Below are 13,155 nucleotides of genomic sequence, written 5' to 3'. Positions count from 1 at the left end.
AGGAATGTCCACAAGTCTTACTTTAGGACAATCATAACCCTGGTTACCACATCCACAGTTACTGACCTGAGGTCTTACACTGCAGAATCATCACAAACGGAATAGCTTCAGGCTCCTGTATCATATCTGTGCCAACCAATGCTGCCACACTGTGGTGTACCCTGAGCCCCAAAACTTACTCAGACCAGTACCAAGTCTATATACATAGGGGTAATCCCGAGGTGTACTTCTGACCAAAGACTCTAATCACAGATGATACTACCTGGAAAAGAAGTATAAAGTACTGGGGCCATATGTTTTCCCCTGGCGCTGAAGTTGTTCTGCTCCAACAGCATTGAATGGAATCTTACATCACACCATACTGCCCAATGTTGAACCACTGTCATGAAGGCAGGTCTTAACTACCTGTGCTGAGGTACGTATGTGCATGCATGAGTGTTTCAGGTAAGCCATTTGAGAATTTATACCTGTCTTGGTCTTAGTTTGGAGAGATAAGATTCTTTCTATTGCATTTTATATTTTTCCAATGAGATGTGGCTGGCTCATTCAATAGCAAACTAGGATAAATTTCTATAATTGGTATCAGAAGAAATTGTGAAAGATTGCAGTAGACACAATTTAGTATTTTTGATTCTGAATAAATGCTATCTTATTGACTATATTAGGTATTTCCCTGGCAAATGAATTCTAACAGATAAGAATTCTAAAACATGAATTGATTGTAGCCACATCAGGCTCATGGCCTCTTTGAAACGGGAGTCTGTAACTTCATGTAATGTGATTTGAGTCCTCACTCGTGGAGTGCTGTGTGGATTTCATGGCTCCTGTTGCAGACCAAGCCCCTGTGGGTCAGGTCTGACATGGGAGATGGAAATTCTCTTCATTTTCAGAGCAGCTGCCAAAGCTTCCCCTTCAGCCCTGTGTTCAGCAACAGTGATAACCCCAGACACTTGCTAAAGCCTGGTCACCTCATTTGTACCTAAACACTGTCTATGTAAATGAATGCTAATTACTCATCTTTCAAGTAAGATTACATAAAAGTACACAGAGAAGCTATGCAGTTAGACATGTTCAGGGCAGCCTGGCTAAGGGGCTTCAAAAATCATTAAGTCAGGCTAATTCATCTTACACATTTGTACAAGAAGGTCTGCCCACATGAACCAGTGCCAGTCTTTTCTTCTCCATATCATCTTCTAGTCCACATCTGAAACTGTGCTGTCTTCCCTAGCCAAGTTCATCAAACATGGCCTTAAGGAAAACATTTATTGACATTTTACACACACATGACTGAACTTATAACTGTGCATGCAAGAAGAATATTCTTTTATCCTCATGGACAGGTCGTCATAGCATAATGATTACAAAATGTGATAGCATTTTTATTTAGATATTCCTGAGTTGAAATCTTGGCTGAGCCTCACATCAGCTTGGTCATAAACTTGCAAAGGTTTGGTTCCCTCATGTTTGAAGTATGGAAGCAAATCCTAACTTAGGAAATGTTAGAGGATCTGTCCAAGGGCACAGACAGCAAAGTGGACAGGTGACATAAAAACTCAGAATTTAAGTCCAAGTGGTTAACCAGGATGTTCTACTGTCACCTTATTTTTTCTACTTTTCAAAAGGGTTGGAGAAATTAGTATTTAAGGCCTTCAAAGCAAAAGGACTTGGGCTTGATTGCCCAGGACCCAGGTAAGCCATATGCACAAAGTGGCACATGCAACTGGAGTTTGTTTGCAGTGGCTGAAGGCCCCGATGTGCTGGTTATCTCTCTCTCTTTCATTTATCTATCTATCTGCCTCTTTCTCTATCCAGATCTCTCATAAATAAATAAGTTTAAAAAAGGGCATTGAGGTTCTTTGGCATAGTGGAAATACTATCTATCCATAGCCTATTAGAGATAGGGGAAGCATGGCATCATTTGTATTTCTGAATAGTTTTATAGACTGCCCTAACTTTTCCATGGATCATCCACTACCATCTTCCCAATGAGTCCTCTTTTCCTTGATCTCAGAAACAATTTCGTGCATTGTGCACACTTTCACCTGGTCTTTGGGAAGGGAGTGGTGGTATATTACATGGAGATGAGCTGGAGAAGTGAATATAAGTAATATATTGGAAGAAGAAAAAGGGGCTGGAGCAATTGTTTAGTGGTTAAAGGTTAAAGATGCACAAAGCGGCCCATATTTCTAGAGGTCATTTCCACGAGCAGGAGGCCCTGTTGGGCCCATACTCACTCCCTCTCTCTATCTTCCTCAAGTAAATATAGAAATTTTTTTTTTAAAAAAATTTGAGTTCTGGCTATTACATATACTTCATCCAAAATTATCCTATAGGATGCATTAGAGGAAGCACAATACAATTTATAATGTGGTATTATAACTCTCTCTATTGGCGCTTCCTATACACACACAAAATCTAGCTTGCCATGCCTGCTTTGTCTGTGGTGACCTGTGGCTGCTGAAGGAACCGATCATTGGGTTAATCGCTACATTAATACTTATTTTTACCCAGTGGAGTGCAGGTCACAGGCAGTATATAAGCTTAATTTTTACTGGGAGAAAGCAGTGTTATGAATCAGAAAACAGGAAAATTTATTTCTCCAAAGGTAAAAGGTTCTGCTAAAGGTAGAGCAGTCTTGGGAATGATTTTAAAGATCACTGGGCATTGACACAGTTATTTTGCATTTGCAGTTCATGCCAAAATTTGAAAAAGAAAAGATGGGAAATTTTATCATTCAACTTTTCAGTATATACTCAATGTAACCCCAGTCACTCAAAGCAAGACAGAAGCAACATCGACATAGAAGATTTTAAAAGTATAATTGTTTCATATTATACGAAGGCAACATTCACTGATAATAATTATTTCTTTGATGTGGTATGTGGAAGCATAATGCTTAAAGTTCAAATGCTTTCTGAGCTGTACAGATTTGTAGGAATATTAAAAAATCCTTTAAAATTATGAATGACTGACCCTAGTGTTCTACCATTGAAAGATGGATCTAATTTAATATAAATTTCCACCAAAGTCTCTTACAAAGTAGTAAGCAACCTGAGACCCTGCTTCCAATTCAGTTGAGTTCCTTAAAGGTGATGAAGACACAATTGTGTCATGTTTTTTTGTTTGTTTGTTTGTTTTTTGCATTTAGTTTTTATTGATAATCATAAACTTAACTCTGCAATCCAGCTAGACTTGGAGGACAATAAGGAAAATATGGAACCCCAAAGAACTGCATTGAGAGTACAAAGATTCCAGGATATGGTGAATAGCTGATAGATGAAGGGCGCTCTTCGGAGTTACAGAAGGAATGGTGGCTAAGATGGAATAAGTCACGCATTAGAGTTGTCCCCAGCCAGCGATGGTGACCTTCTTCCTAGTCTTGCCTTTCCAGAACCCAGAGCGTTCCATTTCTTTGACGGTGTTCATGCCTTCTTTCACCTTCCCAAAGACCCCACGATTACTGTCCAAGTGTTCACCCTGGGTAGTGCAGATGAAAAATTGGGAACCGTTTGTGTGGGGGCCAGCATTTGCCATAGACCAGATCCCAGCACCTGCATGTTTCAGGATGAAGTTCTCATCTTCAAATTTCTCCCCATAGCCAGACTCGGCACCAGAGCCATTATGGCACGTGAAGTCACCGCCCTGACACATGAATCCTGGAGTAATTCTGTGAAAGCACGACCACCTATAACCAAATCCTCTCTCTCCAGTGCTCAGTGCAGGAAGTATTTCTGCTGTCTTTGGAACTTGGTCTGCAAGCAGCTCGAAGGAGACACAACCCAAGGGCTGGCTGTGGACCACGCTGTGGAGGAAGACAATGGGGATGACCATGGCTGACAGGAAGGCACCGTCTGCCAAGTCCCGCTGTGTGTTTTTGTCATTTTTGTTGTTTGTTTGTTTTGTTCTTAGAGGTAGGGATTCACTCTAGCTCAGGCTGACCTGGCATTCACTATGTAGTCTCAGGGTGGCCTCGAACTCATGGTGATCCACCTACCTCTGCCTTCCAAGAGCTGGGATTAAAGGCGTGCACCACCATGCCAGACTCAGTCATTTTTAAGAGACTTTTTTTTTTTTCAGGGACAACCTAAGAGATTTAAAATGCAGGTCAAAATACTCTGTCCCATGAAAGTTAAAAAAAAAAAAAAAAAAAGCAAAAGTGGATAAACGTTATTTTCTCTCTGGTTGTATTTTTGAAACAGGGTCTCACTTTGTACCTGGAATTCAATGTGTGGTGGAGATTGTTCTCGGCTCCATGGCGATTCTTCTCAGTTCTGGGGTTGCAGGCTTGAGCCACTGTGCCTGGCTGATTTTTTTTTTTTTTTTCTTATCTCAAGTGTCAAATGTGTGAACAACTTTCTTGGATAGCGGTTTCCATGTAAGGTCATGACTCTGCATTCTGATAGCTAATCAGAGAAACAGCCAATCTTTTATCGGAAATGAAATCAATGATTTTGCCCAATGGATCTGGGTTTGGAGGAAGTAAGTGGCTCAACTGACATCGATTGTCAGCGGAGCTGCTTTTTAAATTCTGACTCCATCCCAGACTTGCTTTAGCACCTCACAGGAGTAGTGCTCCTGTGTAGAATTGGAAGGAGGGAAGGAGGGAAAAAAAGCATAAATATTCAAAGATCTGTAGAATGAAATTTCAAAAGCAATCATGTGGAGAAAACAATGTCTTTTGTGACTCCCCACTAATTTCAGTCTTCAAACTTTGGACTCGTAATTCAAAGAAAGATCCCTGGTTCTGGTTATGTCTGTCCAGCAAGATTTCTCCATCCAAAGTACCGGCCACCCCTTCTGAGCAATCCAGGGAGAGTATATAGCAAATATAGCAGTATGTAGAATGAAGTGATTACATAACTCAGATGTGTGTTTACTTGAGCTGCATGGCTTTCTCCATGGTTGCTGTGGCCGTTTGCATGTGAATGTATGTCCCCCACTGCCTCCGGTATTTAAACTTTCTTCCTCAGCCTCCAGCAGCCTGCTAGAGGGCGCGAGCCACCGAGGCTGACTCCATTCCAAGGGCATATCAGGAACACTTTGAGTTCTGGCCATGCTTGCTTGGGGTGCCGTCTGTCAGTGTTTGGCTAGCTGCTTTTGGGTGTCTTCCGACTGTTGGTGGTTTCTCTCTGCTTGGATCTATGAAAGGGATCCAGCTTCCTCAGCCACTGATGGAACATACCCTGGATCTGGAAGCCTGAAATAAACCCGATCCTCCCATAAGCTGTGTCTGTTTGGAAGTTTGTCCCAAAATGTGGAGCTGACTATAAGGTGTTTTTTTTTTGTTGTTTGTTTGTTTTACCTTACTACCTTAGAAAGTTATTTTTGTTTCTGGAGATAATGTATATGAAGTGCCTTTATATTAATGTTTAGATCATCAACATATATTAGATTTTCTGTGAAATTGATGCCATTTTCTGCCTTCCTGAATTGATTGCTACTTTTGTTTCTACAATGCATTCATTATTTTAATATGCTTATTGCTTATTCACGCAATCAAATTTTTATTAATTGCTAACTATAGCTGTGATTATCTACTTTGTTCAACTAAATGAATTCTGAATGCCTGCTCTGTTGAAGAAATTATATTGTGTAATTTGGGAATAAAAATACATACTCTTGATGGTCTTCCCTTCCCATACCTTATAAGCTCTAAACAATAAGCTAAGAGCTGTTCAAAATTAAAAGTTGTGCAAATTCACAATAAAGAAACATTATCAGAGAAATGCAACAGTAGTTCAAAGCACACTATTTATTTTGGTAATTAGTCTGATGACATCTAAAATATATTTTATGTTTTGCATTACATTCTAGGTTAAATATTTGCTAGTTCAGCTGTATCTAATGCTGTGGAATATTTTAAATCCTGTTGTTCCTAATGATTGTTTTTAACCTCAATATATTTTAAAAACACATTGAAGGGATTTTTTTCTTAAATAAACCTTTAAAAACAAAGAGAACCAAGATAAATAAGGTACTCTCTGTTTGATACTGCCACAGAGAGGAGTCACAACAGCAAAGAGAGCTGTGTTTTGAGGTAGAACTTTGGGAGTCAGGAAAGCAGTAGTGACAAGCTCGTGGTATGGGGAGCTGCGATGGGAACTGGGTACAAAGAACAAAACAACTCACAGCTTCACCACACTCCCCAGCTGTGGGTGGGAGTCTCCACAGTGCCAATAAGGCAAGCAGGAAAGCTCTAGAAACCCTAATCAAAGTGGTGGGTTGGCAGCCCCAAAGGGAGAATTCTCCCTCTAATCACAGGATTTAAATCCAGTCTAGGGAGATGCATGGTTTGAAATTGACTGCCCTATTCTGGAAAAAATAGATAAATAAATAAAACAAAAAATGTTATTCACTTGCTCCTTCCATACTTCCTTGAAACGGTGCATGCTACGTTCAGGCAGAAGACTGACTGTCACGCAGCCTCCAGACCAGTAAGGTGGCTGCCACAAGCCCAAGTCCTGCTTTCACTCACTGTGCAGGAAACGCGGATGGCCTCCTTCCCAGACCAGACCCTGGCTTTGCACTGTGGAAACTCAGCCTCACCTGAGCCTTTCAGATATGCCCTGAGCTGCAGAAATGCAGCTGCCAGTGTTACAAGCCACCCACAAACACATGTGCTCACCTGGCAGGGTCCAGCAAAGTGCTCCTCTCTATTTCACAACCTTGTGTAGTTCCGGTTTTACCTGTGTGTGTCCTTCACAGCTGGGAAAATTCCCTGCCATGCTCCACTTACGCAGGATTATGGCAGCCTGTAGCCACACGTAAGATCACCTAGTGGGCCCACATTGCAGGTCTTTTATCCCATAGCAGCCTCCGGGGTGAAAAGTTTAGCATCATGCTTATTCCTTTCGGGAGATCAGGTAATTTCACATCCATATTCTGAAGCTGCAGGGTTGCAAGTACCAAAACCACAAACATGATCACACAACGCCTTGTGTCACATGACACTCCCATTTATTTTCTGTGTCCTCAGGACACCACATAAAAGGCCAATCTGTAGTTCCCAATGAACTGTGCCTTGAATACCTGTACCTGAGAGACATAGATGTTGGTGTTGTAAGACCAAACGTTGTCTGCAAGAGCTCTTCCTCCAGTCTCCTTAGGCACATCTCTCCACAGTCTGCAGACGGGGACTATAATCTTGGCGACAAACCTTAGCTACAATGTCTACTCCTCCCCTCGTATCTGAGAAGACTAGGAACTGGGTTCCATCGCTCTTAGGGCCTCCTTCCCATCACATGCTTGTGCCACAGCCCTTAATGTCTCCTGTGTTTATGCTGAGTGACCTGGGGAAAACCGCAACCTGGGAAAATATTCCATATTCCTTATGATCAAACTGTGGTGGCTGAAAACAATTCCCAGTGTCATAAGGGCTCCGTTGCTGAGACAAACCTGAACTCATGCCTCTTTGGGCTCGTTTACCTACTGGAAAGTCCCACAACTGCTTTTATGTGCGTGCCTGATGTCCAGTCAAATATGAAAGAGCCACATGAAGAGTATGTGTTCCAGGTCTTCCATAGAAAACAAAAGTATCTCTTCAATGAGACATCTTATTTCCTAGCTAAATGTTGCAGTCCGGTTCGCATTGCTGGTAGAAATCACCCAACCAAGAGCAGCTTCTGGGAAAAAGAGAGTTATTTTGGCTTACAGGCTCGAGGGGAAGCTCCACGATGGCAGGGAAAAACGATGGCATGAGCAGAGGGTGGACATCACCCCCTGGCCAACATAAGATGGACCACAGCAACAGGAGGGTGTGCCAAACACTGGCATGGGGAAACTGGCTATAAAGCCCATAAGCCCGCCCCCAACAATACACTCCCTCCAGGAGGCATTAATTCCCAAATATCCATCAGCTGGGAACCTAGCATTCAGAACACCTAAGTTTATGGGGGACACCTGAATCAAACCACCACATTAAACAACAGATTTCTTTTCCCTACAAATCTGCTTCTTCAAATGAAAGAAATAAGTGTTATGCCCAATACACAGATGTTAATATAAGGACAAAAGAAACATGATTCCAGAATTGAGTCTCTATTTGAAGTATTCTATGAGATATCTGATTTTTCTTTTTAAGAAATGGAAACTTGAACTGGGTATGGTGGTACATGCTTGTACTCCCAGCACTTGGGAGGAAGAGGCAGTAGGGTCACCATGGCTTTGAGGCCACCCTGAGACACAGTGAATTCCAGGCCAGCCTGCACAAGAGAAAGACCTTACCCCTCCCCCCCCCAAAAAGGAAACTCAGTCCATTCTTGTACAAGTGTACAAAACCAGGATGCCAACAGAAAAGTGGACATTACAAACTTTTCATGAGGTTTCAGAAGAGAATAAAGATTCTTGTCAGGACCTGGCCTGGAGGCCATTCTTGTTACATTTTAGCAAAGAATCTGATCATATTCTGTCTATGTCCCAAAGACATAAATGAGGGAATATGAATTAAAAAGTAGTGGGCTGATTTGTTTGGAAGAAGAAATTTCAAGATATCAAAATATTTGGGCTATGGAATGGTAATATCACTGTATTTATCTGCATTTATAGTGAGAGAGATAGAGAGGAAGGGAGGGAGCGAGCGAGAGAGATGTAAACAGGGCAGAATGATGTAAAACTATAGTTTGTCAAGGACAAGAGCTTGAACCCAGTTAAACTGGAGGACAGAATGGGTGTAAGACAAAGTGGCAATAGTCAAATTGATTTCTACCATTGAAAGGAAACCTCACACTTTGCTCTGGAACAATAGAAAAGGTAACTTGAGGGTAAGACACCCCTTCCCATGAAGAGCACAGGAAGATAGCAATATAAATCAATTAGAAAGGAGAGACTCTGACAAGATAGAGCTGTGTACTCTGCTTTATAGGGAAGTGTTGTCTTAGGTTCAGCTGTTATGGCACATATAGGCTATTTCAGCCATGAGCCAAGAGGGCCAGACTACAATTTGATCTGGAAGCAGAATCTGGCATCATCCTCATGTTTGTTGCTGGCTGTTACACGCATGGTGGGATGAAGGAGTGAAAGGGTTGTGGAAGCTTACACCAAAGTTCTAGGAAGTTAATGAGCCCATTCCCCATGTAACAAGACTGCTTTCCATGCATGGATCCCATGAGTGGGCTGTGAACAAAGCTAGGAAGTTAAGGAATAAGGTGAAGCAATGGAGTCACTGGAGACACAAGACGCAGGGTGTTCTTTGAAGAAAGCTGTAGGCACTGAGTGAAGCCAGCCTTGGAGAGACCGCACTCTGCAACATTGATCGAGCCTTGGGGCAAGAAAGTTGGAAAGCTGGAGCTCAGATGGTTCCATTGCATGTTGTAGATGTGGGATGAACAGCTGCAGGGTTTGATGTTTTCCCTAGCTCTGCTTGGGTCTGTCTCACCTTTCCTAGCTGTATTCCATTCTTTCTTTATGGGGATGGGAGTATTTATTTTTGTGAATTGTACACTGCAAGTATGAAACTTGTTTTTGCTGATTTAAAAAAATTGTTTACTTATATTTATTTATTTGAGAAAGAGAACAGAGAAACAAACAGAGAAAGAGGGGGAGAGAGAGAGAGAATGGACGTTCCAGGGCCTCCAGCCACTGCAAACGAACTCCAGACGCCTGTGCCCCCTTGTGCATCTGGCTAACATGGGTCCTGGGAAATCGAGCCTCGAACTGGGGTCCTTAGGCTTCACAGGCAAGCACTTACCAACTAAGCTGGCTTTCCAGCCCTTGTTTTGTTTTATAACAGTGACTAAAAATTAAGAGACTGCTTTGAGTATTAGAAGAGACTTCTTTGAACAATTTTGGGGCTGTGAAGCCTAACACGAACTGAATGATTTTTCTATTATGTGATATCATGGACCTATGGGTTTTAGAGAAGAAGGTTATGGTTTTCATGTGAAATGGCTCACACTGGGTTAATGTGTTTGCCTGACTGGTTTCCACTAGTAGCACTGTCTTGGAAGGTTGTGGAAGCTTTGAGAGGTGGGCTTCACTGGAGGAAGTGGGTCTCTGAGTAGTTGCTTCATTGCTTGATGCCACACCCCATCCTTCTGTACTACCTGGTACCCTGAGAAGCTATCTCACATGTATGCAGCCACAGTGCAAACTGCTCTCATTAACTGTGAGTGGAAATAAATCCTTTTTGTTCCAAGTTGCTATTAGATGTTTTGTCATATCAATGAGAAGAGCAAGTAGTAAAACCTCCTGAAAACACATGGATATGGAAAATCTGTCAGAAGAATAGAAACATGTAAAAGAAGAAGAGAATCAAGACTTAGTGTGACAAAAAAATCAGTTCACAGAAGTAAAACTTTTTTTTAGGCAAGCCCAACAAACTGTCTTTTTTATGTGAGAGTGTGAGAGAGAATTGGCACACCAGGGCCTCCAGCCACTGAAATTGAATTCACCTTGTGCCCATGTGCAACTTTGCATGCTTGCATCACCTTGTATGTCTGGCTTATATGGAACATGGAAAGTCGAACATGGGTCCTTAGGCATGCCCATTCTCTCTCTCTCTTTTTCTCTCTCTGCCTCTTTCTTTCTGTGTGTCTGTCTGTCACCCTCAAATAAATAAATAAAAATAAGAAAATTGAAAAGAGGAACTACACCAATATAAAATAATATAGATTTAAAAAAACAAAGAAAGTTATGGTATATTGATTAAAGATTTAACTTACAATAAAATCACATATATTTATAATTATATACACAAATATACCATGCATTTATACAGGATAAAGAGCACTCTAACATATAAAGTGAATATGATTAGATATAAATTTAAAAGTAGATTGTAAAATTAACAATGAATGAATTCGATACTCTACTCTCCTCAGTGAACAGATCATTCAAACTGAAAATCCAGAGAGAAATATGTAAACTAAATTATTGAATAAGAGATCCTAACATATATTTACATAAATTTTATCCAATAGCAACAGAATACATCCTTTTGATCACACTGCACATTCTATAGGATAGATCACATGTTATGTCACAAATCATATCTAAACTAAAAACTAAAACCATATCATACCTCAGACCAAAATGGGATAAAACTCCTGACCAACAAGAAAAAGAGCACAGAGCATACACATATGGATGGTGAATAAAATGCTCCTATGTGACCAATAGGTGAGTGAAGACATTTAAAAAGAAACAAAAAACTTCTAAATAATTCTAAAACAGCATACCAAGATCTGTGGTACCACTAAATGGGATGTTTATAGTAATGTATATACACATCAAAACTATGGAAATTCCTCAAATAAATAATCTCATAATTCACCTCAGAGATTTAGAAAATCAAGAGCAAACTGACCTCAAAATTAGTAGAAGGAAATAGTAATAAAGATAGGAAAAGAAATCAAGTGTAATCAAAACAAAAGTTAATGCTAACAATAACAGAATAGTATACATGATCAATGAAACAAAGAGAGGCTTTTGGGATGGAGACACAGAAGTAATGGCCTTTGGATACACTAACAATAAAAAAAGGAGAGACGGCTCAAGTACAAGTAGAGTCAGAGGTGAAAAAAAGATATACTACAACTTATACCACAGAACTACATAGAATCATAAACTACTATGAAAATTACTACGCTGGAATGAAACCAGGACAGATCAGTCCATTTCTCATCACAGCCAATGCACCCAAAGTGAACCAAGTAGAAATAGAAAATCTAAATCTACAAATAATGAAAACTGGAAGCAGAACATGAAATAAAAGCCTCCCATCTAAAAGAAAAGACCAAGTCCAGATGACTTTACTGCTAAATTCTGCAGACTTCTACAATAACTAATTTCAGTTCATCTTAAATTATTTCAAAGAAACATAATGGAAGGACTCATGGGAAATCTTTTTTTTTTTTTTTTTTTTTTTTTTTTTTTTAATGATACCAGCATTACCCTAACTGCCAAATCAGGCAGAGTTACAGCAACAAAAATGAATACCCTTATGCCTGATAAACACAGATGCATAAATTCCTAACAAAATATTTGAAAACAGGTTGGTAATAAAGCTGTGTGATAGAGTATTTGCCTAACATTTACAAAGCCCTGGGTTCAATATTCTGCACTGAAAAAATTTACCAGGAACGAGAATTCAATAGCACATCAAAAAGATCTTATACCATGGTCGTGTGGGATATGTCCTAGGAATGCAAGGATAATTCAACACATGGAAATCCATACATATGGCACAATGCATCAACACAGTGAAAGAAGAAACCGTATTATCATTTCAATGCATGCAGAAAAGCATGCAATCAGATTCAAGATGCCTGCATGATTAAAAACTCTCAACAAATTGGTTACAGAAGGGACATCTCTCAAAACATTAAAAGCTATGTAGAAAGAATTCAAAGACAATATCATACAGTACGGAGGAAAATGTAATGAGGGCATTTCCTCTATGGACATCAACAAGGGAGTGAAACCTCTTTCCCCACCCATCCTTAACACAATACAGGTGGTACGACCAAGAGCAATCAGGCAAAAGAAGGACGCAAGTTGTATCCAAATCATCAAGGAAGAAATTAACTTCTCCATATCTGCATATAACATGATTATATATACATAGATAAACCTAAATCAATATGCTGTTAGAAATGATGTTCAAATTTAGAAAAGTTTGGGATACAATATAAGCATAAAAATATTGGCAGTGTTGCAATTATCTTCTCATTGCTGGGACAATCACTAAACCAGAAGCATTTTATGGGAGGAAAGGGTTTATTTCAGGCTCACAGATTCCAGGGGAAGCTCCATCATGGTGGAAGAGGTTGGATCACTTTATCCTACATCCATAGCAGAGCCAACAGCCAGCACCAGCAAGGATGAGGTGACTCTGAACACAGAGGGCTGGACTTTACCATAAGGTCTGACTTCCTCCAGTAGGACTTTCTCTACTGGATACTAAATACTGTGCTAAATCAAAAAATACCTGCAGCCATGGGACCATTTGCATTCAAACCAGCACACACAGGAAGTTCTATACATTAATAATGGACTTGCTGAAAAAAAATATGAAAATCTCATTTATAGTTGCCATAGGAAATTAAATACCAATAAATAAATTTAAACATGAAAGTAGATCTTTATTTATAGTTAAATATATAGTATACTAATTAAAGTGTTTCAGAAGGGCACAAAAATAAAAGGTATTCCATAGTT

The 13,155-nt window shown here is 40.1% G+C and overlaps 1 protein-coding gene across 1 annotated transcript; it reads right to left on the bottom strand.

Moving 5' to 3' along the window:
* Window positions 1-3,336: 3,336 nt before the first annotated feature.
* On the bottom strand, window positions 3,337-3,831 carry LOC101605186 (peptidyl-prolyl cis-trans isomerase A-like). Its single transcript, XM_045134413.1, has one exon. The coding sequence runs from the start codon at window positions 3,829-3,831 to the stop codon at window positions 3,337-3,339; it is 495 nt and encodes a 164-aa protein (XP_044990348.1).
* Between the last annotated feature and the right edge of the window lie 9,324 nt (window positions 3,832-13,155).

The sequence above is a fragment of the Jaculus jaculus genome, chromosome 14 (assembly GCF_020740685.1).
Source record: "Jaculus jaculus isolate mJacJac1 chromosome 14, mJacJac1.mat.Y.cur, whole genome shotgun sequence".
Classification (NCBI taxonomy): Eukaryota; Metazoa; Chordata; class Mammalia; order Rodentia; family Dipodidae; genus Jaculus; species Jaculus jaculus.
The sequence above is the reverse complement of the archived record's forward strand: the minus strand, read 5'-3'. Positions and strand labels throughout refer to the sequence as shown.